The sequence below is a fragment of the Vidua chalybeata genome, chromosome 3 (genome assembly GCF_026979565.1).
Source record: "Vidua chalybeata isolate OUT-0048 chromosome 3, bVidCha1 merged haplotype, whole genome shotgun sequence".
Taxonomy (NCBI): domain Eukaryota; kingdom Metazoa; phylum Chordata; class Aves; order Passeriformes; family Viduidae; genus Vidua; species Vidua chalybeata.
In genome coordinates, this window is record NC_071532.1 from 98,516,836 (window position 1) to 98,542,055 (window position 25,220).

At 48.0% G+C, this 25,220-nt stretch overlaps 1 protein-coding gene across 2 annotated transcripts; it reads left to right on the forward strand.

Annotated features, from left to right (window-relative positions):
- The first annotated feature begins 5,390 nt into the window (after positions 1-5,390).
- On the forward strand, positions 5,391-20,319 carry KLF11 (KLF transcription factor 11). Of its 2 annotated transcripts, none has more exons than XM_053939256.1 (4): positions 5,391-5,511; positions 8,020-8,274; positions 14,359-15,352; positions 17,379-20,319. In XM_053939256.1, the coding sequence occupies exons 1-4, from the start codon at positions 5,470-5,472 to the stop codon at positions 17,681-17,683; spliced, it is 1,596 nt and encodes a 531-aa protein (XP_053795231.1). In that variant the 5' UTR covers positions 5,391-5,469; the 3' UTR covers positions 17,684-20,319. The 2 variants fall into 2 exon arrangements, with proteins under 2 accessions (XP_053795231.1, XP_053795232.1); XM_053939257.1 differs by lacking the exon at positions 5,391-5,511 and adding an exon at positions 7,110-7,180.
- Positions 20,320-25,220: the final 4,901 nt, after the last annotated feature.

The window sequence follows — 25,220 nt, forward strand, 5'->3', positions numbered from 1 at the left end:
CATGGACAATGTTCCAGGGGAGATGCCTGTGCTGGTACTGGGGAGCCAATGTCAGGCCACTGCTGCCCCTGTGGTACCAATCCCTCCCCCAGGAACAATGTCCATGGTCCAGAAGTCAGTCTCTGGTCACACAGGATGTCCTCCAGCACCTGAGTGCTGCTTGAAAACACTGCAGGGCTGTTAAGACAACTCAGGATGAAACACATGTTTGCATATAGGCTTGATACCTGCCCCAGCAAGTCCTGAGATGACCAAAAGAGGGGAACATCCATCAGCACTGCTCATGCTTTAATATACTGTGTGTCAGAAAATATGCGTAGGCTTAGCTAACAGTAATGCTGAGGTCAAGGGAACAGTGAAAACAGTGAAGACATCCTCTTAAGCAATAAGAACAATTAAATAAATAAATAGCATGTAATTTTAATTTTTGCTGGTTTTTAATCCATCTCCTGGTGCCACTAAAATAAGATCAGGGCAAAATAGCAGCAGTAGAAAAAGCAGATGGTGAAGTAGTATGTCACACTTATCACTGTCACTTTTTTATTTCTATTACAGTGAACCTGTGGACAGTCCACACCTGTAATCAATATTGGTGGATTGGATTATTTTAGTTCAGTAAACACTATGTTTCACATACGCATAACAAATCTGTTTGAGCGGTGATTTCTCCCTATAGTACTGCCAGGGCTCACAAAGTCTTTGATGCAGTTTTTTTTTTGGTGTTTTTTTTTTTTTTTTTTTTTTTTTTTTTTTTGTGTGTGTGTGTAGAAACATATTTTTGGGAGTGAAGAAAAAAATGGCAGCGTGTGCTTATCAGCACACGGGGTCTAAAATAGAGCAGGAAACAGTTTTTATGGCTCTTCTCTTAAAGCCTTTCCTTTCGCTGTGACCCGGCTATGTTTCCATACGCTGTGCTGGCTGCTTCCCCACTGCTTGGATGCTTACCCGTGCACCAGAAGCTCAAACTGCTTCTGAAAGCGAATCCGAAAGATGCAGGCGAGGAAGAATGTGATTTTTGACTCAAACCAGCTGGGGGACAGCACGTGAGGGCCGCGGTTTTGTCCTCCCTTTGGGCAGAGGCTGCCGTCGCAGGCTGTCCCTGCTGGCAGACACGTAGGCAGCTCGCCGGGCGGACGGCGGGACTCGCTGCGCTACCCGATACCCGCGGCCACTGACGAGCTGTCCCTTGGGCAGCTGGCCCGCACGCAGCGGGACAGGCTGCGGGACGGCACGTCTGCACCGCCCTTGGCCCTGACTCGCTGCCCGGCACTGCCCTTGGCTCGCCGCACGTCGGGAGCGTGTCCCCGTCCCTTCAGCCCCGCGGGGCCGCCGGGCACCGGGACAGCGCCAGCAGCCCCAGCCCGAGCGGCCCGGCCCGGCCCGGCCCGTCCGGCGGGAGCCGCCCGCTCCACAGCAGAGGCAACTCCCAAAAACGTCCCTCACACACACTGCATGTCAGCTGGGCCGGTCTTTGTAAAAGCCCGTGGATTTATCATCACTTCTACATTCTGAAATTATTCTACCAATAAATATTCCTTGTTGGTGGCCTGCTTTCTTTTATTCTCGTTTTCTTCCCATCTCTATCCTTCCTAGTTACCCCTTATATCCCTTTCCCCCACTATTTCTCAGAGATACTCTGTATATAACTCTGACTATAAATACCTTCTGTATCTCTGCTGTTCCCCTGGGTGAATGAATCTCTCTGGTCCATGTCCTGCTCCTGCCCTTGGCCAGGGGCTGCTGCAGTCGTTTCCATCAGCTGGTGACGGACACCACCTGGCAGAGCTCCTTAGTTTCCACCCTGCTGTGCCATTTCTCCTCCTTGCCCAGCAAGTGTGGCTTGGGACAATCTGGGGTTGTGGCAGCTCTGACTGCTCTGTCCTTCACAACACAGGAGGGAGAGGGGACAGAGATGCATCCTTACATGTCTCACCACATGCACCCTATTGCAGTCTTTCACTTCTTCCCATGTATCTTCTCACGGCCCCTGCACGGCAGCTCTGATTGTAATTATCTATATTTATTTAGACAGATACCTATATTTATTTAGCCATTTGCTAGGCTCTGCGTGTTTGCTAAAGTAGCCTGCTGCTGTATGCAGCCAGACCAGATGCTGCTGCCAAAATGCAGTAACTGTAGAGCTGCACCCCAGACAACTGCTTTGGTCTATTTTTAACTACTGGTAAATATTAGGAAAACTGTCTGAGCCCATAATATTCTCCCTTCAGTCTCTTTTGAACGGTTTATGGCATAATTAGCTACAAAAAGGGAATGGGGGAGAGCTGCCTGCATGACCTTTTGTTGTTTTCGGTCTCCAATATTAATTATTTTCCCTGCTACTCACACAGGATGTTTGACTCCTTCTTGTCATCCCAGCCAAAAGGCAGAGCCTTCTGAACCCTCCACTGCAGCCACTTACATCTGCTCCATCCTACCTCAGAACAAAGGCATTGTCTATTTCTAACAAAGAAAGCTTTTCTCTGAAGTGTTTGCCAGGGATTTGAGTTAAACAGGCCTTTATAAAACCACAGGGTCCTCGGAGAGCCCGATCCAGAGAATACTGCAGCAGCAGCACTGGAGGAGGGGCGCTGGTGCAGGAAGGCTCTGCTGGGAGGGAGACCACCTTGCCACAGCCAGGCAGGGCAGGGACACTGGCATCCCACAGTCACTGACATGGGTAGGCTGCTCTGAGCTCTTTGGAATGGAGTACTGAGGATACCTGGGCTTTGTTCCAGGTTATTACCTCCAAGGAGGGAAACTGCAGCCAGCAGTTTCCAAGGATCTCACCTGTGCGTTGCTCAGGAAGCTGCACTGCTGGGTGAAACACATGGGGAATCAGTGGGTGTAGGTACAAGTATAAAGAAGCAGGATAATGTTAACTGTTTTATTATTCATCTTGGTGCAGCCTTGGGAAGGGAAAGAAAGCAGGGAGAAGTAGGAGTCAGGAGAGAGGGAGAAGCTCTAAGGCTGCCAGGGCTGGGAGCTCAGGCTCTGTGGGGTTCAGACCCCTGATATTCTACATGAGGATGAAAGTGCTCCTTCCTCATCTAACTCTGCCTCAGCTGGCAGCAGCACAGAAAGGCAAACTAGGTGACTTTGGTAAGAGTTCCACGGATTTATTTAAAAAACTTTGGTTGGCATTTTTTGCTCAGCAAGGCCAACATAATCAAGCACATTTTCCCTGTAGCACAAGTCAGAGTACAGACCTGTAACATCACTTCCTTTAACTGGTCTTGCATCCACGAGCTGTAGCGAGGACTCCAGGGGAACTTGGAACACATAGGCAGAGTCTGTGGTGTGTGACATGGGAAACACCCTGCTGGGAGTCAGGAGAAATTATTCCACTCTAGTTCCCTGTGACTGCTTCTTCCCTGGCAAGGCTGCTGCGCTGCCTTCAGATGCTGTTACTCAATTAAAAGTCTGTCAATGACTAAGGCTGTGCGAGTGCTTTGAGCAGGAACTGCATGTGTTACAACAAGCAGTAAGGAGAAAACCACAAGTCACTTCCCAACTACAGCAGAACTGGAAAACATGCAAAATAGAACAGTATTTTCCTAGTTTTACAATTCCCTAAAGGTTTTTCTTGAAAAGGATCCATGCAATTGAGAGGCACAAACCCCGTGTCCCCACCCTGCTGCCTCAACTGTGCTTTTTAGACACCAATGGCATTTTCACAAACTTTTTTCATTCTCTGTCACACAACTGATTCCCTTTTGCAAACAAAACTCTTTAATGTTAGAACTCGATTTGCAGTTTGAAATACCAGCATTTTCCTCACCATCACACAGCAGAGGCCAGGGCTCCAGCACAGCAAGTCTCACGCAAATACGGAGAGAAAACTGCTGGTAACCTATGCATTGCACAAAGAACTGGCCAGGGAGACCCTTTTAACTTGTTTTTTGATGGGCTGGGATGTGCTAGTGCTGGGAAAGCTGAAGGATCTCTAATGTGCAGTAATGGAGAGCAGGGATGAGCACAGTGCACTGAAGCTTAGAAACTACATGGACAGCAGAGAAGGATGGGGATTTGGAACAGCTATAATGGAAAAAATAAACCCCAGTGGCAAAATGAAGCTGACAGCAGAAGGTGCCCAGAGATTCAAGATGATTCTCTGTGTGGACACTTGAGGATGTAACGTCTTGAGAAACCAGGGAAGGAACAAATAGAGATAATTCAGCAGGATAAAATGCTTTTTGCTGTCCTCATTCTCTGTCAAGGAGGTCTAAGGGAAGGGGCAGAGTGGGTTGGGATAGTGCTGGCAAAGCCAGCAGCCACCGGAGGCCTGCAGGACCCACGTCCTGTCCTGTCCCCGGGGACACAGGTCTGACCCCTCCCTGCGGACCCAGGTCCTTCCTGTCCCAGCGCAGGCTCGGAGATGCAGAGCTGCCCTAGCTGTGCTCGGTGCCACTGCCAGCTCTTGGTGCTGCTCAGTACAACCACAAATCCTGCTGGGAATCACAGGGCCAATACACTTCGGCTGCCACTGGAAAATGAAAACAAGGGCTGAGGACAGGAAAAACCGAAGAACACACATTTTTAATAGAATATATGTTGTGACTTGAAGGCTTTTAAGAGCTACATGCTGGTTGGCCCAGGGGAGGCCTTCCAAAACCAACGGATCCAATGATCCATAACACTTACCCTTCACGGATTTTGGGAGGGGGTTTAGGGCTATTTGTAATCCAAATCCTTCATCCGGCAAAGCAGTGCCGTGGCCGGGCAGGCACCCGACCCCTTCCCTATCGCATGTGGCAGGCAGGACCTCGACACCAAAGCTGGCGGCGGGCGCCGGGAAGCTGCGGGAACAGGGGGCTGCCCCCAGACGGGGAGCTGGCGGCGGGCGCCGGGAAGCTGCGGGAACAGGGGGCTGTCCCCAGACGGGGAGCTGGCAGCGGGCGCCGGGAAGCTGCGGGAACAGGGGGCTGTCCCCAGACGGGAAGCTGCGGGAACGGCGGCGCTCCCGCGCACGCGGGCGGCGGTTGGCGGGAGCGCTCGTGCCGCGCCGCACGCATCGCCGGGGGGGAGGGGAAAAGCGGCGGCCCCGCCCCCCGCGCGCGGGCATTCCCGGCCGCCGCCCGCCCCCGACCTTTCCCCCAGTTTCCAGCGCGCGCTCCCCCGCCCCTGTCGGCCCCGCCCCCTCCCCGCCTTCCCTCCCCGCCCCCTCCCCGCCTTCCCACGCGCCGCCCTTCCCGCCGGCACGCCGCGATCACGCCGCCCGCCGCCGCTCATTGGCCGGGCGCGGGCCGCGGCGGGCGCTGATTGGCCCGCCCCGTCCCCTCCGCGCTGTTTGGCGCAGGCTGCGTTCGGAGCGCTTCTCCAGCGCGCGGCCGCGCCGCTCCTGGCGGGCGGGGCCGCGAGGAGGCGGCGCTGGCGGGTGCCGCTCCCGCCGCTGTGTGCGCGCCGCTGCCGCTCCCGCCGCTGCCGCTGCCCGGGAACGCCGCTGCCAACGCCGCCCGCTCGAGCCGCGCCATGCACGGCTCGCCCTGCTCGGACATGGGAGATGCGCCCGCGGTGAGCACCGGGCGCGCGGAGGGACGGAGGGAAGAAGGGGCGGTGGGGGATAGCCAGCGCCAGTGCAGCCCGGGCACGTGCTCGGTGGCGGGCGGAGTGCGGGGACCGTCGCCGCCTCGGCAGGGACCGCTACTCACCCGGCGGGGAGCGGCTTGGTTGGGCACTGGGTACGGGGCGGCTGTGCCAGGGCAGAGCCCTCAGAAGAGGGTGTTGCTCCGCTCACCTGCGGGGAAGGGGGGCGGCCCTCCTTCAGCGACCGTGCGGGGGCGGTGGCAGCGGCAGGGTGGGAGCTGCCTTCCGCCCTCTTCTTCTCCTCCTCCTTCCTTTCGCCCCATCCTCCTTTCGGTGGCACCGCCCGGCCGCGGGCAGCCGCCGTGGCGGGGGGAGCGGGCCCCTGCGGGCGGGGGGAGGCGCTGCCCTGCGCTGGGACCCGCGCTGCCCCCGCGGCACTGCCCGCCCGCTCCCCCTGCAGCCCGCACTGCCCGCACCTCCTTGCCCGCCGCCCCCATCCTGCCCGGGAGCGACCCGCATTGCCCGCATCTCCCTACCCGCCCACCGTGCTCCCTGCCCGTGCCCCGTCCTTCCCGCCAGCGACCCGCCCTGCCCGTCCCCATCCTGCCGGCAGCCTGCGCTCCCCGCTCGTCCCTGCCCGTCCCCATCCTGCCGGCAGCCTGCGCTCCCCGCTCGTCCCTGCCCGTCCCCATCCTGCCGGCAGCCTGCGCTCCCCGCTCGTCCCTGCCCGTCCCCATCCTGCCGGCACCCCGCGCACGTAGTTCCCGGCGGGGTGATGTGAGGACAGGCGCCCGGCGCGATTGGCCATTTCCCTGGCAGCAGCCGGGGAGCCCGCGCTGCAGCGTTCGTCTGCAGAAAGAGCTTTTTTTATGTTTGTTTGTTTGTTTTTTTTTTTTTTTGTTTTGTTTTGTTTTTTATTTCGGGGTGTTTTTTGAGGAAGCGAGGCACTTTTTTTTCAATGTTTCTTTAGGGAAAGCTGCTCGCCTGAAACGTAGGGTTGGAAAAAATAAACCTGTGGGCTTGGCTGCTTGCAGGCGCGCTTAGAGGAGCAGTGGCAGACTGTGTGCTCAGTGCAGAGCCCCGCCTGGCGTGGCCCCGGTGTGACAGGCGGTTTGAGGTCCAGGCTTGCAGGCACACATCGTGCTTTCCTCTCATTGTTTTTCAGTGGAAATTCTTAGAAGTCTTTCTCCAAGTTGTTAATCGCTTTTACCCCTTCCAGCCCCCGAATCATGACATCTCCATGCCCGGTACCTCATGTTTTAGGTGAAAGTCCTCTGTGAGTGCAGTACAAATATTTTTGATCCATTATGTTTAGCATGTTTGCCTGCACATCCCTAGAGTGTAAATACAGCTTTACATCTTTGTGACACTGTTGAATAAGGATCATCCCACATTATTTAACTCAGTAACAAAACCCATAGAATTAGTGTACGTGCTGTCACCCAATGAGTAGAACTCCTTCTAGGGCTTGAGGCCATGATAATGGTGTGGTGTTGCCTTTAGAGTTAAAGCCTTTTTCCTGCAGTACGTAAACATTCTGTGTAGCAGCAATAGGTTCAAGAGGCTTGGTCCACACTTCGGAATCTCAGCCTTCAAGTTAGTTGGTGTGTCTAAAGACTGAAGGAGCCTGGATGCCTAGCTGAGACTGAGCTTGCATGTGAGTAATAACCCATCAGCCTAGCATAGCTTTTGGAGCCACTGCCAAGCACTGTGAGAGCTTTGTGAAGTTTAGATAGCCTTGTGCAGAGAAGTCAAGTGTTTCCCATGCATACACATGCACACACAGATACTCTGTGATGCTTGTAATTGGAAACAAATCAGTATGATTACATTTGTCTTCGTTTCCCTCTGAGTGTGCTTTAGATACCTAGCATCAGGCTAGGTTTAGATACCTATGTAGCATCGGGCCTTTCTGAAGTACAATGCAAACAGTTCCCACTGCACTTTGAAGTCTGTTTTCCTTCCATCTTTTCCCCATCCTGGCTTCTCTAGTAAAAGTAAGATTAAAAATATTTTGTGATGTACAGCACTCCAAGTCAATGATCATGCCTTAAAGCATCTTACCAGCAGCTGAAATTTATCTTCTAAATGTTTCCAGAATGAGATTAGTGCCGAATAGTCTTTTGGATTCAGGAAACATCCTTGTTTAAACAAGGTTCAAAGTCAGGATTTTCCTCTTTTATGCTTGTATGCAAGCATGGGGTGTGTTTGTTCAGAGCAGTGTCATCCAGGAAAGTAAGCTTGGACATGTGAGCCACACACATCTGTTATTTTCCTGGAAAATCACATGTCTTTTTTTTTTTTTTTTTTTTTTAAGAGAAGGTAATGTGGAGACGAGCTGCTCGGGGGAGAGTGAGAGATAAGCCAGTTGGTAAAGGTCTTGCCACAGGCATGGGATCTGTTTCAGTTGACCTTCATTGTGAGCAGACAGCGTGTGGGTGGTGTCAGTTTTGTATTCTGACTTGTCCTAATAGCCAGTAATCTGATTACACTCAGGTTGACATTGTGGACATCTATGAGTCTATTCGTGAACGGCAGCGTCATGACAGTGAAAGGTCCACCTGCAGCACCTTGGAGCAGAACGACATTGAAGCTGTTGAAGCCCTTGTTTGTATGAGCTCCTGGGGTCAAAGATCACAGAAAGGTGACATATTAAAGATAAGGCCCCTCACGCCCTTCTCAGATTCCGGGGATTTCACAATGCACGCCGAGGCTACGGCTGAATTACCAAAGGACTGTCTATCGACACTGGTAAGAAAAGCATGAACACAAAATAAATATGCTCAACACGTGGATGTCGCATCCCTGCAGTGCTTTTACTTGGCTGGAAAAGACAGGCTTGCTCAGGTGTCCCTTTGTCATAGCCTGTGCTGTGTGTGTGCACAAAGTCGTGAGGTGGGCATGTTGAGTTTGTTTTTTTGCTGTCTCTGGTTTAGCAAATGTAGAGGCTTTTGTTAAATTCAGGTGTGAAAGCCCTTGCTGACAGGTTATTGGATTTGACAGGGATGTCAGGATGGCTATTGTAGGTTTCTTGGAGCACTTTGAGTAAGAATGGCAGAGTGAGCCTTGGTGATTTGGCATCAGCATATCTGCAAGCACTGTATAAAAAGAGGCCCTTGATAATGTTATGCTTCACTGGTCATTGTAAGAGAAAGTACATGCTACCATTATGAAATAAGCAATTTAATTAGTTTCTGTACTATGTGTTTGTACATGTAGTCTGTTATTTCTCCAGACATTGGTCTACTCCAGCTGACTAATGTTGGTTGAATCCAAATATTTTTTCTTTTGTTTCAATTTATGTTGCAACAAAAGTAGGTATTAAAAAAGGGCTTGGTGCCAATAGGGTTTTAGATGGTTAAGGCCCATTTCAGCCAGTAGGCTTCTAGCATGCAGTTGCCAGGAAAAAGGGGAATAATAGAGGAAAGAGGCTGAGATAAGAGCAGCCTGACAAGCAGCTGCCATAATATCTCCTGCTGCTCAGTGCTGACACTGTCTCTTGAGCAGCACAGGAGATACCTTTCAGTGGGAAAGGAGGAAGAAGAGGTGATACAGGAAGACAACATAGAGAGAAATGGATGAATAAGAAGGGACAGAGCAGTTTCATTTGTATTTATCTAAAAGGTAGCCATGAAACGATGAGGTAATCATTGAGAAAAGATCTAGGGCTTGCTGGGAGCTTGAAATAGAAAAGTAGAGTATTGCTACCTGTTGTTGGTCTGTTTATTCTGCTTATAGCCTCTTACAGCTGTGCCCATTGCTGAGGAGAAAGGAATGAAAGACTGTTTTGTGGTGCAGTGAGTATACTTGCAGTGTTTTGTGCAGGTTTACAGCTGCCTCACTGCCTTCCCTTTATTAATATGCTTTTAAGCATAATCAGAATGGTCATGAGATAAGGCAATGTGGTGTCCTGGTTTTGGCTAGGATAGAATTTTCTTCCTAGTAGCTGGCACAGTGCTGTGTTTGTGATTTAGAATGAGAATAATGCTGGTAACATACTGATGTTCTAGTTGTTGCTGAGCAGTGCTTACCCCCCAAGTCAAGGACTTTTCAGTTTCCCATGCTCTGCCAGTGAGGGGGTGCACAGGAAGCTGGGAAGTAGTGTGGCCAGGGCAGGTGATCTCAACTGGCCAGAGGGATATTCTGTACCACAGAGTGTCATGCCCAGCATAAAAACTGGCATGACCAGTGATGTTGGGAAGCACCTGGGCATTGGTCAGCGGGTGATGAGCACTTGTACTGTGCACCACTTGTTTCTCTTGGGTTTTATTGGTCTCTCTCTCTTTTTGGTATCTCCCTGTAAATAATAATTACAATTGTTGTTATTATATTTTACTTTATTCCAATTATTAACTTGCTCTTGTGTCAACACATGAGTTTTATCTTTCTGATTCTCCTCCATGATAGATCTAACCGGACCATGTTGAAACAAATTTGTTATCAGGATTCATCTTATTAGTTGTTGATCACAGTGTTGAATTATTTGTTATCAGAGTTGTTGTGTTATGTAACAATTTACTTCCTGTGTATGTTCCCCCTAGTGTTGAGGTATAATTTCTGGAGGCTGGACTAAGGTTATCATTTTACTGTACTTGGTAACACTGATTTATGTGATAGCACAGAACTGCTGGCCTTGAAACTGATCTGGTTTTCATACTGTCAGCCCCTCGGTCATCACCTCTGTACTTGGGGAACCATCTCTTAGAAACTGCTAATAGCAACACTGTTTGCCTTTCTGCCTCGGAGAGCCAACCTGTGTAGAAGACACACACAGTCTTCCCCTTCTTCTCCAGGCATGGGAATTTTTTGAAATTTTGGATATCCTTGTGATGCTGAAACCATGGTCCGTGAATGACCAGGAACTGGGAATGTGGTTTGGGTCTTGTTCAGGGTTAAGCAACTGTTTGTGGCTGCTCAGACCCCAGCAAGGGATGATGCGGCTGAGCCAGAGGATGAGCTTGTGCCATTATCAGTTGTGCTTGTACACAAGAGGAAATGAACACCAAAGTCAGCTCATTTAGTGAAGGAGGATGAAGCAGGGCCATCACAAAAACTGGATGGAGGAAGAAACAGAACAAGAGGTAACCACTCAATCCCTGTCCCTGAGGGATCTGTGGGATATGTGAAGAGGTTTCAGCTGCTGCCCAGGTGTGCACATTATCACCTGGCTGCTCCAGTGGGGCTAGTAGCCTAGAATTAGGAGACAGGGAAGCCAAGCAGTTGGGATGACTTCCTAGGGATGAGAGCACTGACGAGGCAATTGGAAAAATGACACAAGTCTTCAGCCTGTGGAGGCAACTGGGTCAGGAGTGAAGGAAAGGTATCCCTTCAGGAAAGATGTAATGTCACCCAGGCAGGTGGGCTACTGTGGGGAGATATATCTGGTACCTGAGGGAATTAGCTGTACCAGAGGGGGTTTATTATGACATGAACAGGGCACAGTCACCCACAGATCCAGATGAAGTCAGTGTGCCCAACCCACGTGGCAGAAATTTGAACCATTTGCCATGGACTGGTCTGGAACACTTGCACTATATTGATGGTACCATTGTGGGCAATACAGCAGCAGAAGTTTTTGAGAAAGGGAAGAAAATAGTCCAAATCTCTCTGAAAGCTGCCATAAAACAAAGTAAGGTCCAGGAACCTGCATAGAAAATCCAGTTTTTAAGAATGAAATAGCAAGGTGGATGTCATCAGATCCCAATGGATTTGATTAGCAAAACAACAGATACATTTCTACCAAATAGTAAGAAAAACACAAGCTTTCTTAGGCATTGTGGGTTTTTGGAGAATGCACATTCCAAATTACAGTCTGATTGACAGCCTTCTCTGTCAAGTGACCCAGAAGAAAAATGATTTCAAATGGGCCCTGAACAACAACAAGCCTTTGAACAAATTAAACAGGAGATAATTCATGCATAAATTTAACTCTTCCCCAGCCCTTGGGCCAGTCCAGGCAGGACAAGATACAAAAAATGTGCTCTACACCACAGACAAGGAAAATAGCCCTCCCTGGATCCTGTGGTAGAAAGCACAGGTGAGAACTGGGTCAACCTCTAGGGTTTTGGATTTGGGGGTACAGAGGATCTGAAGCCCACTGTATTCCAGCTCTAAAAGAGGTACCGGCAGCTTACAAAGAGGTTCCAGCTGCTTTGGAAGTGATTGGTACTGAAGCACAATTCCCCCTGGCATCCTGATTCCTGGTGCTGGTCTGGATTTGCAAAGGATGGGTGTCTTGCACACCATGTAGAATATGGAATGGATGCTATGTGGAATAAGTGGGTCTTGCTGGTCACACTGGGTGCTCAAATAGGAAACCTCAGTCACTGTGATTACTTTCAAGACTCCTGGGATTGGTGAGAAGGTAGACTCCTGGATGCCACCTGATGAGGAGATGACATGTGCTGAAGAGACTCTATTGTATAATAGGTTACCAAAAAATGAGGAATGTTTGATTCCTGCTGTATTGTAGGCAAGCATTGAGGATGAAAAGTGGCTGTATGGCGTATCCTACAAAAAATTACAGAAACTGCTGAAGGAGAATGTGAATGGAGTTACTTTGCAGAGGTGAACATTTGCTTTAGACACTGCTGAACAAGAAAAACAGCCAGTGCTTTATCTCTGTACTGATTCACGGGTGGAGGCAAGTGCCCTGTGGTGGTGGTTGCAGTGATGGAAGTAGAGCAGAGGTAAACCCATCTGGGCTGCTGCCTTGTGCCAAGATACTGCTGCCTGGGTGGAGACCCTGGTTGTGAAGGTATGTCACATGGATGCTCACATACCCAAGAGTTGGGCCACCAAGGAACATCAGAACAACCAACAGGTGGATCAGGCTTTTTAGATTGAAGTGGCTCAGGTGGATCTGGATTGGCAAGACTCACAAGAGTGAATTATTTATTGCTTGGTGAGCCTGTGACACCTGAGGTCATCAAGGAAGAAATGCAACATGTAGATGGGGTGATGATCGAGGGGTGGATGTGACCATGGACACTCTTGAAGGGCTATCCATAATTGTGAAACATACACTTCAGTTATTCAAGATTAGCAGTTAAAGCTTCTTTGGTGTGGAGGACAATGGCTGAAATATAAATATGGGACATCTGGCAGATGGACTCTATCGGATTCCCACAAACCCACCAAGGCAAGCACCATATGATGGTGGAAGCAACCACTGGATAACTGGAAACCTATTCTGTGCCCCATGCCACCTCCTGGAACACTGTCCTGAGCCCTGGAAAGCAAGTCTTATGGCAACATGGCATCCCAGAAAGAATTGAGCCAGACAAGGGGACTCATTTCCAAAACAACTTCACAGACACCTGGGTTGAAGAGCATTGCATTGTGTGGGTTTATCACATGCACTATCATATGCCAGTCTCCAGGAAAATTGAATGATAGAACAGACTGTTACTGAGAGCAATGGGTGATGGGATCTTCAAACAATGGGATACACATTTAGCAAAGGCTACCTGGGCAGTCAGCACTAGAGGATCTGCCAGCTGGGCCAGTTGTGCTCAAGCAAAACTTTTACATAGTGTAGAAGGGGATGAAGTCCCTGTAATACACCCAAAAAAGCTTCTGGGGAAAACAATTGGAGTTATTCCTACATCAGGCAGTGACAACCCCATCCATGGGATTGCTTTTGCTCAAGGATCTTGGTGCACTTGGTGGATAATGTGGGAGGATAGGGAAGTCCAAAGTTTTGTTCCAGGGGATCTGGTTCAGTGTGAGAACAGCCAGTAATTTGGATTGTATGATGTTAATTGCCATTATAAGACTCATGTCACCACTGCTGAGCTGGCTACACGCAACACCAAGGGTATTACAGTAGGAGTCACCCAGATTAATGAGGAACAAACTTTGATGGAACTGGACAAACACAGCAGTGGTGGAATGAGAACTAACTTCAATAGGCAGCAATCCAACATAACACACCATCTTTCCTGCCCTGAAGAACTGCCATTAATTGGAGCCCAAAGTGATGCATGAATGAGCTCAACAGATGTTTTAGAAGGATGGCTCATAGACTAAGAGAATGATACCTGTATCAAAAGACATGAAAAATAATGATGGTTAATTGGGATGTATTGAAAAGTGTGGGTATGATGTAAATGGCATAGAATATGGGGTGGATATTGTCCAGTTTTCATCTGGGATAAAGTTAATTTTCATCCTAGTAGCTGGCACAGTACTGTGTTTGGGATTTAAGATGAGAATAACATTGATAACACACTGATGCTTTAGAGGAAGCACTGCTCAGCAACATTTAAGCCAAGGACTTCTCAGTGTCTCCTGCTCTGCCAGCGAGGAGGAGAAACCTCATGAGAGAGCATGGCTAGGACACTACTGACCAAACTGGCCAAAGGGATATTCCATACCACAGGGCATTGTGTTCAGTGTATAAAGTGGGGGGAGTTGGCCAGAAGGGGCCAGTCACTGCTTGGGATCAGGCCAGGTGGGTGGTGAGCAGTTGTACTATGTATCATTTGTTTCTCTTTATTTTTCTCTTTTTATCTACATTTTAATTACAATTAATATTTTTATTATTGTATTTTCCTGTACATGAATTATTAACTTGTTCTCATCTCAACCCATAGATTTTACCTTTTTCTGATTCTCCTTCCCATCCATCTGGGGTGGAGGATGAGTGAGCTTCATGGGACTTGGTTGTTATGTGGGATTAAACCACAGCAGTATACTTTATTCAGTTTGTTCTAAGAGGCACATTCTGAGATGCTGGGAGAGGGCATGTAATTTTATTTTTCGTAGTAAAAATGGGGGAAAACTGTGCTATGGAATTACACTGATCCCCACTGGTGTGGGTTTTTTTTGCAGTGCATGACCCCTCCGCACAGCCCTGACTTTGTTGAGATGTCGGCAGCTACGCTCCTGTCCTCACAAGTGACCTACTCCAAACCAAGGACTGTCATGGCAAATACAGCTGCCTGCTCAGTCACATCAGCGACCAGTGCCTCTCCCATAACCAAGCCATCTGTTCCCAGCGTGGGACGACAGTGCAGTCAGAAGCCAATGATCTCTGAATTCTCCGCACCTCAGCCTTGCAGGGCCATGGCAACAAGTGTCATACGTCACACAGGTGATAGTTCTGCTTACCATCACATTCCTGCTGTGCAAGAGAAAACAAAGGTAACTTCAGGCTACAGCACTTCCAGAGACTGGTGTGGAGCGGATGACCAAAAACATTCCAGACTGCCACAGGACACGTGGGCTGCGGATGATTTAATCAACAAAACCTCTCCAGTACATCAGCCTTATGCACATGACTCCAGTGATATTGTGACCAATAAAGGGCAGCTACCAGTCCGGCCAGTTTCGCCACAAACACACTTACCAAAGAATTGTGAGAGTGACTTGCAAAAAAGAGCTACCCCAGTGACACCTGCCCCTGTCTCAAGCCCCCAGGTTCTCTGTCAAATGATCCCTTTAAATGGACAAAGCAGCATGATTAATGCCTATGTCAAGCCTTCAACTCCGGCACTCTCAACTCCCATGAAACCTATTTTACCGCAGACAGCCCCGCTCTCCCAGCCTGTGCTCATGGGACCTTCTGTGCCTCAGGGGACTGTCATGTTGGTTCTTCCGCAGCCCGCTGTCTCACAGACGCCGCAGTGCCCGCAGGCCGTGGTGACTGTTGGCAGCACCAAGTTACTGCCCCTCGCCCCTGCTCCTGTGTTCATCGCTTCTGGTCAGACCTGTGCCCCCCAGATGGACTTCTCCAGGCGGAGGAATTACGTTTGTGACTTCCCTGGGTGCAAGAAAACCTATTTCAAAAGTTCCCACCTCAAAGCCCACCTTCGCACCCACACTGGTGTGTACGAGAGGGCTCTGGCTTGTGTTGGGGTGCTGAAATGCATGTTTTTTGCATGGAGGGGGGTGGGAAAGGGAAGAAGCAGGTGATGGGGAAGCTTTTGCTCATCTTAGGGATGAAAGGAATGTTCATTCTTCATGGACAAGCAAAACAAGACATACTTTGTTCTGAGACCTCAGCTGACCCTGTAGTGTTAGTTGAATTTCACAGGCTTTAGTTGGAGTGAAGCTTTGCCATCTGTGTGCATGTGTTTAGATCTAAGTGGAATCCTGCCATCTGGACTAGATTGAAATGAATTGTGCAAGTCCCTTGTTTTGGAGCATGGGGAGGTCTGGTGTAAGCAAAACACAGTACAGTACAGGTAGTTGGTCTTAATTGTTGTGTGAGTAAAAGAAAAGAGAAACTCAGAAACTGCTTTTTATATTTGTTTGGTTTTTTTTTTGTGTGTGTTTTTTTTTTTTTTGTTTGTTTGTTTGTTTTGGGGTTTTTTTTGTGGTTTTTTTTTTTGTTGTTTTTGTTCCCCCAGAGTTTTGTATAGGCTAAATGGGAATGCATTGAGATTTTGGGTTGCTGTGTTAGGAAGTAGAGCTCCTACAGGAATGTAACCGTTTATTCAGTAGCAGAAGGGGAATTTTAGAGGTAAATGAAAATTGATTGTAATTAATATTAAGTGATTTGCTCCATAAATTTGGTCAGTGGGGAAACAGTCTATATGTGTTTCACTTACCCTTTTTCTGCTTCCAGGATCATGTTGAATTAAAACTAACTTTGAGTTCTCAGGGATTATTTTTGATGTTGAAGGATAGGCATAGTGGGAGATTGGTATAGAATAGTTCTGTCTATTTTTTGTTTTCCTTGACTTCTTTCCCCTACCTGCTGTTACCCCACAGTCACTGGTTTATTGGATGTCAGCTTGCATGACAGGATTTGCATTAGTTTGGCAGCTTGTCTTTACAGTTCCTTTAGGGAAAGAGCTTAACCTTTACATGAAGCTGGTAATTCTTGTAAACCATGGTTCAGAGGTAGAATGATGCTTCTGCTTCTGGCTTGAGAGGCTGCTGAATTAAACCTGGTGCTCCAGGATAAACAGACTATCAGCAAGTGCCTTGCTTTGTGCACATGGGAGCCTGTGTGTGTCCCTGTATCGTGATTAACAATCAGTGGCATGTGAAACACGCTGACCCCTCACTAGCCAATTACAGGACCGGGAGGAAGAGTAGTTCAGCTTTCTTTTTCTGCCTTTTCCCTGCATGCTGATTAGCTAGATCATAGCGCATCCAGAAGACACAGACTTTACTCTCAGTACCTGAAGTGAGAACACTCCTGTGGGGCTTCCTTTCTGCAGGCCCCTTCTCTTCTGCTCCGAAGTGTCGCCATAATTTTGGGCCACGTGGTAGATGTTTATCTGGAGCCCTGTGGGAGTTGCAGACAGTAGTTGCATTTGTGGTTGTTCAGGACAGGTGGGATGTTCAACAGTGGCCCAGGATGAGCAGCAGCTGATGTGGGCAGCCGTGCTGACTGCTGCCATTCCTGGTCTGTGGGGTCTGTCTGGCAGGACAGGCTTTGCCTCGGGAGTGCTCACTGGCACGTGTTTGTGTGTGGGACTGGCTCAATGGAGCAGCAGGACCCCAAGGCTCCATTCCAGGCTTCCTGTTCACCCGCAGTATTTGTGGATGACGTGCTGCAGCCAGAGAGATACGGATATACGGGGATGGGGCTTGCTTCTAGTTCAGTCAGCAGATAAGGCAGCTTTATGAAGGCTCTATTTCTTTAAACTGGGATTTTGGACAACTGAAAAACCAGACTTGATTAAAGAACACTTAAAGAGAGATAGAAGGAAATAAGTAGAAATGATACCTGTTATTTTTCTCTGGAACAGAACTTTAGCTTAATCTTACGTTGACTGCACAGATGAGCAGTTCTGTGGAACTCACTGGTTTTTGCAAAGCAGGTTTTAAGTTAGTCCTTTGATAAGACTGTAACACAGCTTCTCAAAAGTAACAAATGCTTCCTTTATGTCCTGCAGGTGAAAAACCTTTCAGCTGCAACTGGGATGGCTGTGACAAGAAGTTTGCCCGCTCGGATGAGCTGTCACGGCACCGCAGGACGCACACGGGCGAGAAGAAGTTCTCCTGTCCGGTGTGCGAGCGCCGCTTCATGCGCAGCGATCACCTGACCAAGCACACCCGCCGCCACATGACCACCAAGAAGACCCCCAGCTGGCAGACAGAGGTTGGCAAACTCAGCAGAATTGCCACAGCAGAGAAACCCAGGAGCAGCAGCGCTCTGAGTATGCTCATCCCCGTGCCATCACCTGTCTGCCAGGGCTAGAGTGAAGAAGCACCTTCTGCAAACTTTCTGAAGATCAGGAAGAGCTCCAGTGGCAACGGCAGAATGGGCAATGGCTTTTGTTTTCCCCGTGTTTGTGTGTACTTTAGTTTCCTGCAGTTTAGGTCCTCTGTTGATAGTGCTATGTGAGAAATCTATCATATTTCCTCGTCCCTTCCCTGTTGGTTTTTTTCAGTACTTGGGCAATTGCAATCACCAGCACTTCAGGAAAGTAGAACTCCTTGGAAAATATTTTGGCAATAGGTTAAAAAAATTGTAGTTGTAATGCTTGCTGTTAATATTTTGATGGACAGTAAAACAGGGTGGTTTTTAATTTTTATAGTACTATTTTCTATACCAAATATATTTTGTATTTGTTCATTTTGGTCTTGTCATGCAGGCAAATTACTTGCATTAGTAGGGCTGTGCTGGATGAGACCCAGAGTTTTGGAAACTCCTTTTCAGTAAACCTAAACTATTGTATTCAGAGTGTTTTATAAACACTTAACCATTTGATAACTCATATTGGTTGGTGTTTTCACACTTGGAGATCCTGATCCTGCAATGGGCTAGTGCTCTTACACTCTCCTTATGCAGGTACATTGGAGATCAAAGCGAGTCAGTAATTTTTAAAACAAACCAAACCAGAATGACCTTATTTGAGAATACAAGTGCTGAAATCCTCAACATTTTATGAGTTCATACCCTTTGCAAGTAGAAGCTGATGTGGCTGTTGGTAGAAGCATTCTTGAGACCACATTCCACTGGAGCAAAGTTTTGAGGAGCCAGACTGCTCTGATGGAGATAGAAGCACAAACACTGTTTAGAAATTTTGACACTAAAAATTATGCTTTATTTTTGGTCCTACTAAACCAACATATCAAAATAAACTGAAAAATGTGAAAATGGCAAGATAGCCCATTACAAATTAGTGGCTCTCTCTTTATATTTTTTTTTGAGTAGAGGAGAAATAAAAAAATTAAAGGGGTTTTTTTGTATTGTGGATGCTTGTGCACCTTATAGGAAATTGTTCAAGACTTTCCTTTACCTGTCTCAATGCACCAGAGGAAGTACTAATTGTGTCTTGAGTTAAGAAATAGCCACCATGTCAACTTGATGATGCTCTTCATGTGGCCTTATACTTCTCCACAGTACTTTGTATAAAATCACCCTTTTCTATTAAACAATACACTCTCCCTGTTGAATGGATTTTCTTTTACACCAAGTGTAATGATAGTTAAGAAATGGAACCAGTGGCTGCAGGAGTGCTGTGTTGTAATAGCATGGTGTGAGTAACAAAATGTCCGCAGCACAATGGGACTGCTCCATTCCCGAGGTGCAGGAGTGTGTATGTACTGTAGCAGCGCTGACAGGACAGCAAAGCACCAGGTGTGTTGCTGGGAGACAGCTCTTCCCCCCTGAATGAAATATTTCTGGAGTGCTTATTCCTTCTGGCCTCCTCTCCCTTCAGCCACTCCTGCACTGAAGCTTAGTTAAGCACTGAGGAGGATTGTTCTTCCTATATGCGTGAACTGTGGATAACTGGGAATGCACTCTCTCTCCTACTGCTTTGTTCTGAAATCCTGGTCTTGCTTCCCAGTGTGGGCAAAGCACGGATCTCATCTATGGAAGTGCTGACTTGCCAACCTCAGCTGGCACTCCCCTGAAATTGGCAGAGACCTGTTTCAGTTAAAGCAGATTATGTCATTATTTTTTACACTAAAGTCTATAGTTATAATTAACAGTAGTAAGTTTTCAAGCTGCACTAAATTGGAGTATTGTGCTAGGTGTACTGAAGTTTTTGTGCCTGACCTTGTAAAGGCCCACACCCTGCTCACTGACAGGCGCTGTAATCCCACTGAGCCCAGTGTACGTGCCAGTGAGTGTGTGTGGGCCTTGCTTTGGACTCTCCAAAGGGCTCAGCTGGAACCTCTTTGCCTGGTGAAGTGGATCCTTGTGGTGTTGCTGTTCTCTGTTGCTACCTAGTTTTCCAAGTTTTTGTGGTGAACAAAGAGATGTTGCTGCTCTTTTTTTTTTTTTTTTTTTTCTCCTCAGAAATCCCTCAGAACAAGAAGTCTGACTTTTGGATGCTGTTTTTGCATGCTTTTAACCAGGAGAAGCATGTCCTGTCTCAGTTTAGTAGCCAGTTTAGCACTTCATTTTTTTACAGACTATTTATGGTGCTCACCTGAGAAAACAATTTGGAAACTCTTGTCATAATTATATAAATTGTCATGGTTTTTGCATTATGGGGGGAGGAAAACAGTGGACTTGGAGAATAGACTTCTTAAAAGTGTGTCATGTATGCGTGTCACGATGTGGAAAAGCAACTGCTCCCTCCTTGTTTGGGTGTACCTGGCCTGCAGTTCTGGCAGCCGTTCTGGGGTGTGTGGATCGTTCTCTCGTGGACGTGCGTGAATAGCTGTGCCGCGGTGTGGCTCTGTCTGCTCTCTCTGTTCCTTCCTGCTGTGTAAGGGTTATTTATGGATTAAGCATGACTGGCATAGCTGCTGTCCTTGCACTTTACTGCCTGAACTCTACTGTTCAGTCTTTTTATTTTGAGCCTATATTTTACGGAAATGGAACTGCATTTTTGTACGTGTTTTTAACTTTTATTAAATAAAATGTATGTAATGTGACTGGTTTTAAGTCATAAAAAAAATCATGGATTTTCAGGTTTCATAGGTGTCCATTCCAGAACCATGTAAATCCTTCAGAATTAGGTTGTGCGTCTAGGCCAGTGGAAGACTTGGGGCTTGCTAATTCACTTACCTGTAAATGCAGGATTTTTTGGATCCTGTTGTAAATTAGCCAGTGCTCAGTTGTTTATGATTTTACACCACTCATAAGTTTTTGGTAGGAGGTGCACACCCCCACCAGGCCTTGAGGCTTCTCTCTGCTATCTGGGAACAAGAATTCCCAGCTCCACACCACTTCCAGCCCAGCCTCCAGCAGCTGTCAGCAGAAGGGATGTGCTGGGTGCTGCTCCGTTAGTGTCACAAGCTGTGCATAGGGTGAATGCTGGAAATAAGGCAGAGACCGGAATTTAACTCTAAAGGTGGCTGTGCTAGACCCAGTTCTTCTGCTGGGGTGGGGATGTGCCTCTGGCAGGCTGGGTGTTGCCTCCCAGTCTCAGCTGGGAAGGAGGTGTCCAGTGATGTGACAGCAGCAGCAACTATCTACATTTTTATGCTGTTTCCATCTGACCAGTTCCTGAACTGCAGAAATATTTATTTCCAGCAGAAAGGGAGAAGGTGTAATGATTGCAGCTTTTTGTCAGCCTTTCACTGCAAGGTGGCTCAGTCAGTACAGGCAGAGCTCTCAGGGAGTGACCTGGGAGCGATGACTCAAGGCTTTGTCCACAGAAGAGCACATTGTTCTTTCAAGTGTGAGGAAGGTGAAAAGAGATCTCATGGATGGTTCTGCTTCCCCCTCAGGAGAACAACTGGAAGGGAAAGCTTATGTGCAGGTTTAATGCTCTGGCAGAACAGCACAAACTTCAGCCCCTGCGCTCTGCAGTTTGCCACAATGCTTTTGTCTTCCAGGGGAAGATGTCACCTATCCCTACTATTTTTCAAGGAAGATTTTTCAGAGCATCCAATTATATCCCTAAGAATACTTGTTTTGGCTGGTTTTTTGCTGATTTTTATTTTGTTTCCCTGACTTTGTTTATGTGAAACATGGCAATGGATTTCAGTCTGTGCTTACCTTTCTGCTTTTCCTTAGACCCAAGATGTGGTCTGAGCTGTTCCATGCAGCCAGGAGGTGCACTCAGTCCACGTCCTAATGGGGCTGGAGTCTGGAACAGCTTCATCCAGTGAGAGAAAACAGCCTGCACACAAGGAAGCCTTCCCAATTACCCCTTTGCTGACACAAGCATTGTTGAGGGCAAGTCTTCCTGTCTTAAAGCCATTCTGAATCCATGACAGGGAATCATTTTCTGAAGAACAATGGATTTGTGCTCAAACATGTCTATTGGCTTAATGCTTCATCTTGCAGTCCGAGTGGCATTGCTTGTTACACACCACCCTGTGTGCTTGTACAGCCAAACCCTGGGCTGAGCAGCAGCTTGAGCTGTCTTGCAAACCAATGAGCACTGATCCTCTTGAAGTCTGGACACTGGAAGAGTGAATCCATTCTGATGCTGCAGAGGTGGCCCGTGCTGCGGGGTGGTTGCACGCTTGGTGTGCTCCTCCAGCTGAGGCCACAGCTCTGGCTGATTTTCCCTTTCTAGCTGTGAAAGCTGTACTGAACATCCTTCATCTTTCATCTCATGACCTGAGTCCTGCCCCAGGGTCACCTCTGGATTGAGATCATCTGCATATCTTCTGACTGGTTTTGAAGTTTAACCTGTGAGCCCATCTGCCTGTTACCTTCCATTCACATCTGGCAAGGCAGCTTGAGGCAGGCAGGCTCTGGCTGTGAGAAGGCAAATTGCTTCCATGTCTGCAGCAAGAGTAAATCATGACTCAAAACCCAGCAACCTCCAGGCTGAAGAAATGGTGAGACATTCCAGGAGGAAGCTGCAAAGCCTCAGCCACATCTCAGAGTCCAGGCTGTCCTGGGATCCTCTGTCAAATGCAGCCTTCCTCCTTTTCTGCTTCAGTCCTCAGGTGTAGAAGGAAACTGATGATTTGTGTGCTGATGTGTGCAGAAGGTAATGGGCATATCTTAAAACATGCAGAAAACTTGAGGAAGCTGGAGCATACCCTTTCCTGGGAGAGTTTGTGCCAGATGGGGAAAATACCTTAGGTTTAATTGTTTCTCTTATTAGCATCTCTTGAGTTCAGAGTGACTCTTCTGTTGGTTATCACTGCCCAGATAAATCCATTTCACCCTGTGCAAATAATTGTCATGTCCTGTGTCAGAGTGAGGTGAGGGGGAAGCCTGCTGTGGATGTGGTCTGTGCCAGGCAGTTGGCAAATGTGGTGGGCAGCCCCATGAGGTTCCTGTGGCACAGCTCCAGGCCTGTGGGCCTCTGTGCCCCCCTTGCTGGGGCAGAGGCTCTGTTTCAGCAAGGCTCTCTTGCTCCTTTTGGACTAGTGCAAAATGCAGCATGTAGCATTTGTCTTTGTTAGATGAATAATGTAGTGATTTGGTTAAAAATAATAGCTTTTTGCTGGTTTATTAATGGAGATTAATAGTGTCACCTCAAAAGCCATTGCCAGCTATCCTGTCTTATGCTGCGGGTATTGAGCAGGAGGGTGGTTTCCAAAATGATGAATAAGAGACTCTCCAGAACTCTGCTTAATTCCAGCAAACTGTTTTAGGGGCAGGAAGTCAAATATTTTTTTAGGGGCAAGCCAAATATTTTTTTTGTCCTTCAAGCAGCTGTGATTTGATGGTGGTTATAGAGAAATACCATGAAAAGAAAATGAACTTTCCAATAATTCAGCTGGTTGGATATCAGCATTCACTCCCTGAGATGTGGCAGTGTGATCTCTATAGTGCAGTTGTCCTTTTTTTTTTTTTGTAAAAACCATTAATTCAAGAAGTTTCTCTTGAAATCTGTCATGGGCACAGCTACTGCTTTCATACTATTATTTACTTACAAAAGATCTAGTGTTCTATTTTCTGTGAGCAAAGGATGGACCAAAAGCAGAATTACACTGACACCAGGTAATTAAACTGTAGTTGTGGCTTCCTAGGCACCAGCCCCACTGCCACTGTCCCTTTTTGGTGTGGAGCTGGGTGCAGGTTTGACACAGAGGGAGGAGCACAGTCCCCATGAATTCTTGGGCAGACTGGGAACCTGGTTGGGTACCACCGTCCCGTTCTGCATGGTATAAGACAGATGGCTGTGAGCTGTCAGTGCTGGCTGGCTCTGTGGTCTGAGCTCAGTGCTGAGCACACATCATTTTATGGCACAGAGAAAGCCTGCAACAAGACCATACCACAGTGTGAGGTCCCTCATTGCATCCCAAACTTCTTTCTTGCACCTTTTCCCTGGTGCAGTGACTCTCCCAGCTGCATCACTCCTTTCTGGACTTTCCTGTGTTTCTGCAGCTCCTCCTTTTCTGTTGGTGATGCTGGAAAGGTTATCTGTGAAACCCACTGCACCTTTGTTCCAGGTACAGAAATGTGCTTGTCTCTTGGTTATTTTAGAAGCTCGTTTTATAAAGCAGCTCAGTGCTTTGCTGTGTTCAGTAGAGAGATTTTTTTTTTTTTTTTTTTGCAGCCTAACAGTATGTTCTGCTTAGGTGTTCTTTTTAATTAGTCAGTTTCTGTAATTGTGAATACTTAGGCTTTCCTTTAGGAGAGTCTGAAATAGGTTGTAGAGCTGTTACTGGGCCAGTCACCAAATGCAGCCTGAGAGAGAACAGCTCTGTAAGGGCAGGCAGGGCACATGCAGAGTGACCTGGGGGAGGCAGAGCCCTGGTCCCTGCCTGTTCCTGTCACTGCATGGTCTGACAGCAGTGTGGCTTTCCTGTTTGCTGTGTCATTGGAGGCCATCCAAAAAGGCAGCAATCCGCTGGCCCTGTGCTCACAAAGGGGATGCTGTCCCCACATGTGCCAGAGACTCTGGGGACCTTGACAGAAGGAAGGTCTTAGTTGAAAGAATGAAATCCAAGTTCAAAGAAAATCTAAACCACTATAGTGATTACAAAAGAATATAGAGTACTGTGGCCCCCTGTGGTGCTGGGGTCACTGTTTTTTCTGCTCTCCTCTGTTCCTCCCAGTAGGTCTTTGAGAGCTGCTGAAAACTAGCACAAGCTCTGGAAGATCTGGTGAGTCGGCTCTTGATAAACTGCAGAGAAACTGTATTCCTGCCACAGATCAGTGACATTAATAGGTCTAAAAATGACTGTTCCTGTGAAAGAAGTGCCACTGTTGAAAATTGGATTTTTCTAGGAGGGTTAGACAGCCATTGCTCCAGAGAGCCCACCCAACTTCTCCCAACAATGCAGGGACACCTGCTCTCTACTCCAGCTATTTCTGGGCCACCAAGGTATCACAGTATCATAGAACAGCCTGGGTTGGAAGGGTCCTTAAAGATCATCCAGTCCCATCCCTCTGCCATGGGCAGGGACACCTTCCACTAGACCAGGTTGCTCAGAGCACCATCCACCCTGGCTTTGAACACTTCCAGGAATGGGGCACTCGTAACCTATTCCAGTGCCTCAACACCCCCACAGTGAACAATTTCTTCCTTATGTTCAACCCAAATTTAGCCTCTTCCAATTTAAAACCACTATCCCTGGTCCTATTAACACACCCCAGCTGGTGTGCTGGGAGCTCCTGCCTCCAAGCATGCACAGCTTTGTGGGTGGTTGGCTCCCTTCCCACTGCCCATCCCGGGCTGCCTGGGGGCTCCCCAGCTCCCAGGCAGAGCACAGTGTCCAGCCTTGCTGAAGGCTGCTGCAGGGAAGACAACTGGGGTGTGAGTCTGTGTGCCAGGGGTGATCTAGTGCCCCCCTCAAGGCATCCCACCTGCCATCTCCAGGGATGCATCCTCCTTAGTCTCTGCAGGTACCAGAGCATGATTTTTCATGTAAGCCAGAGAGCCTTTTTCAGAACATCTGATGCCTTCACTGAGGGC

What these genes read in the sequence shown, in the direction of transcription:
- KLF11 (XM_053939256.1), top strand. Translation starts at nt 5,470, where the DNA reads ATGCACGGCTCGCCCTGCTCGGACATGGGAGATGCGCCCGCG. An exon ending in ACATGGGAGATGCGCCCGCG is followed by an intron (nt 5,512 to 8,019) that starts GTGAGCACCGGG and finishes GATTACACTCAG; the next exon opens with GTTGACATTGTGGACATCTA. An exon ending in AGGACTGTCTATCGACACTG is followed by an intron (nt 8,275 to 14,358) that starts GTAAGAAAAGCA and finishes TTTTTTTTGCAG; the next exon opens with TGCATGACCCCTCCGCACAG.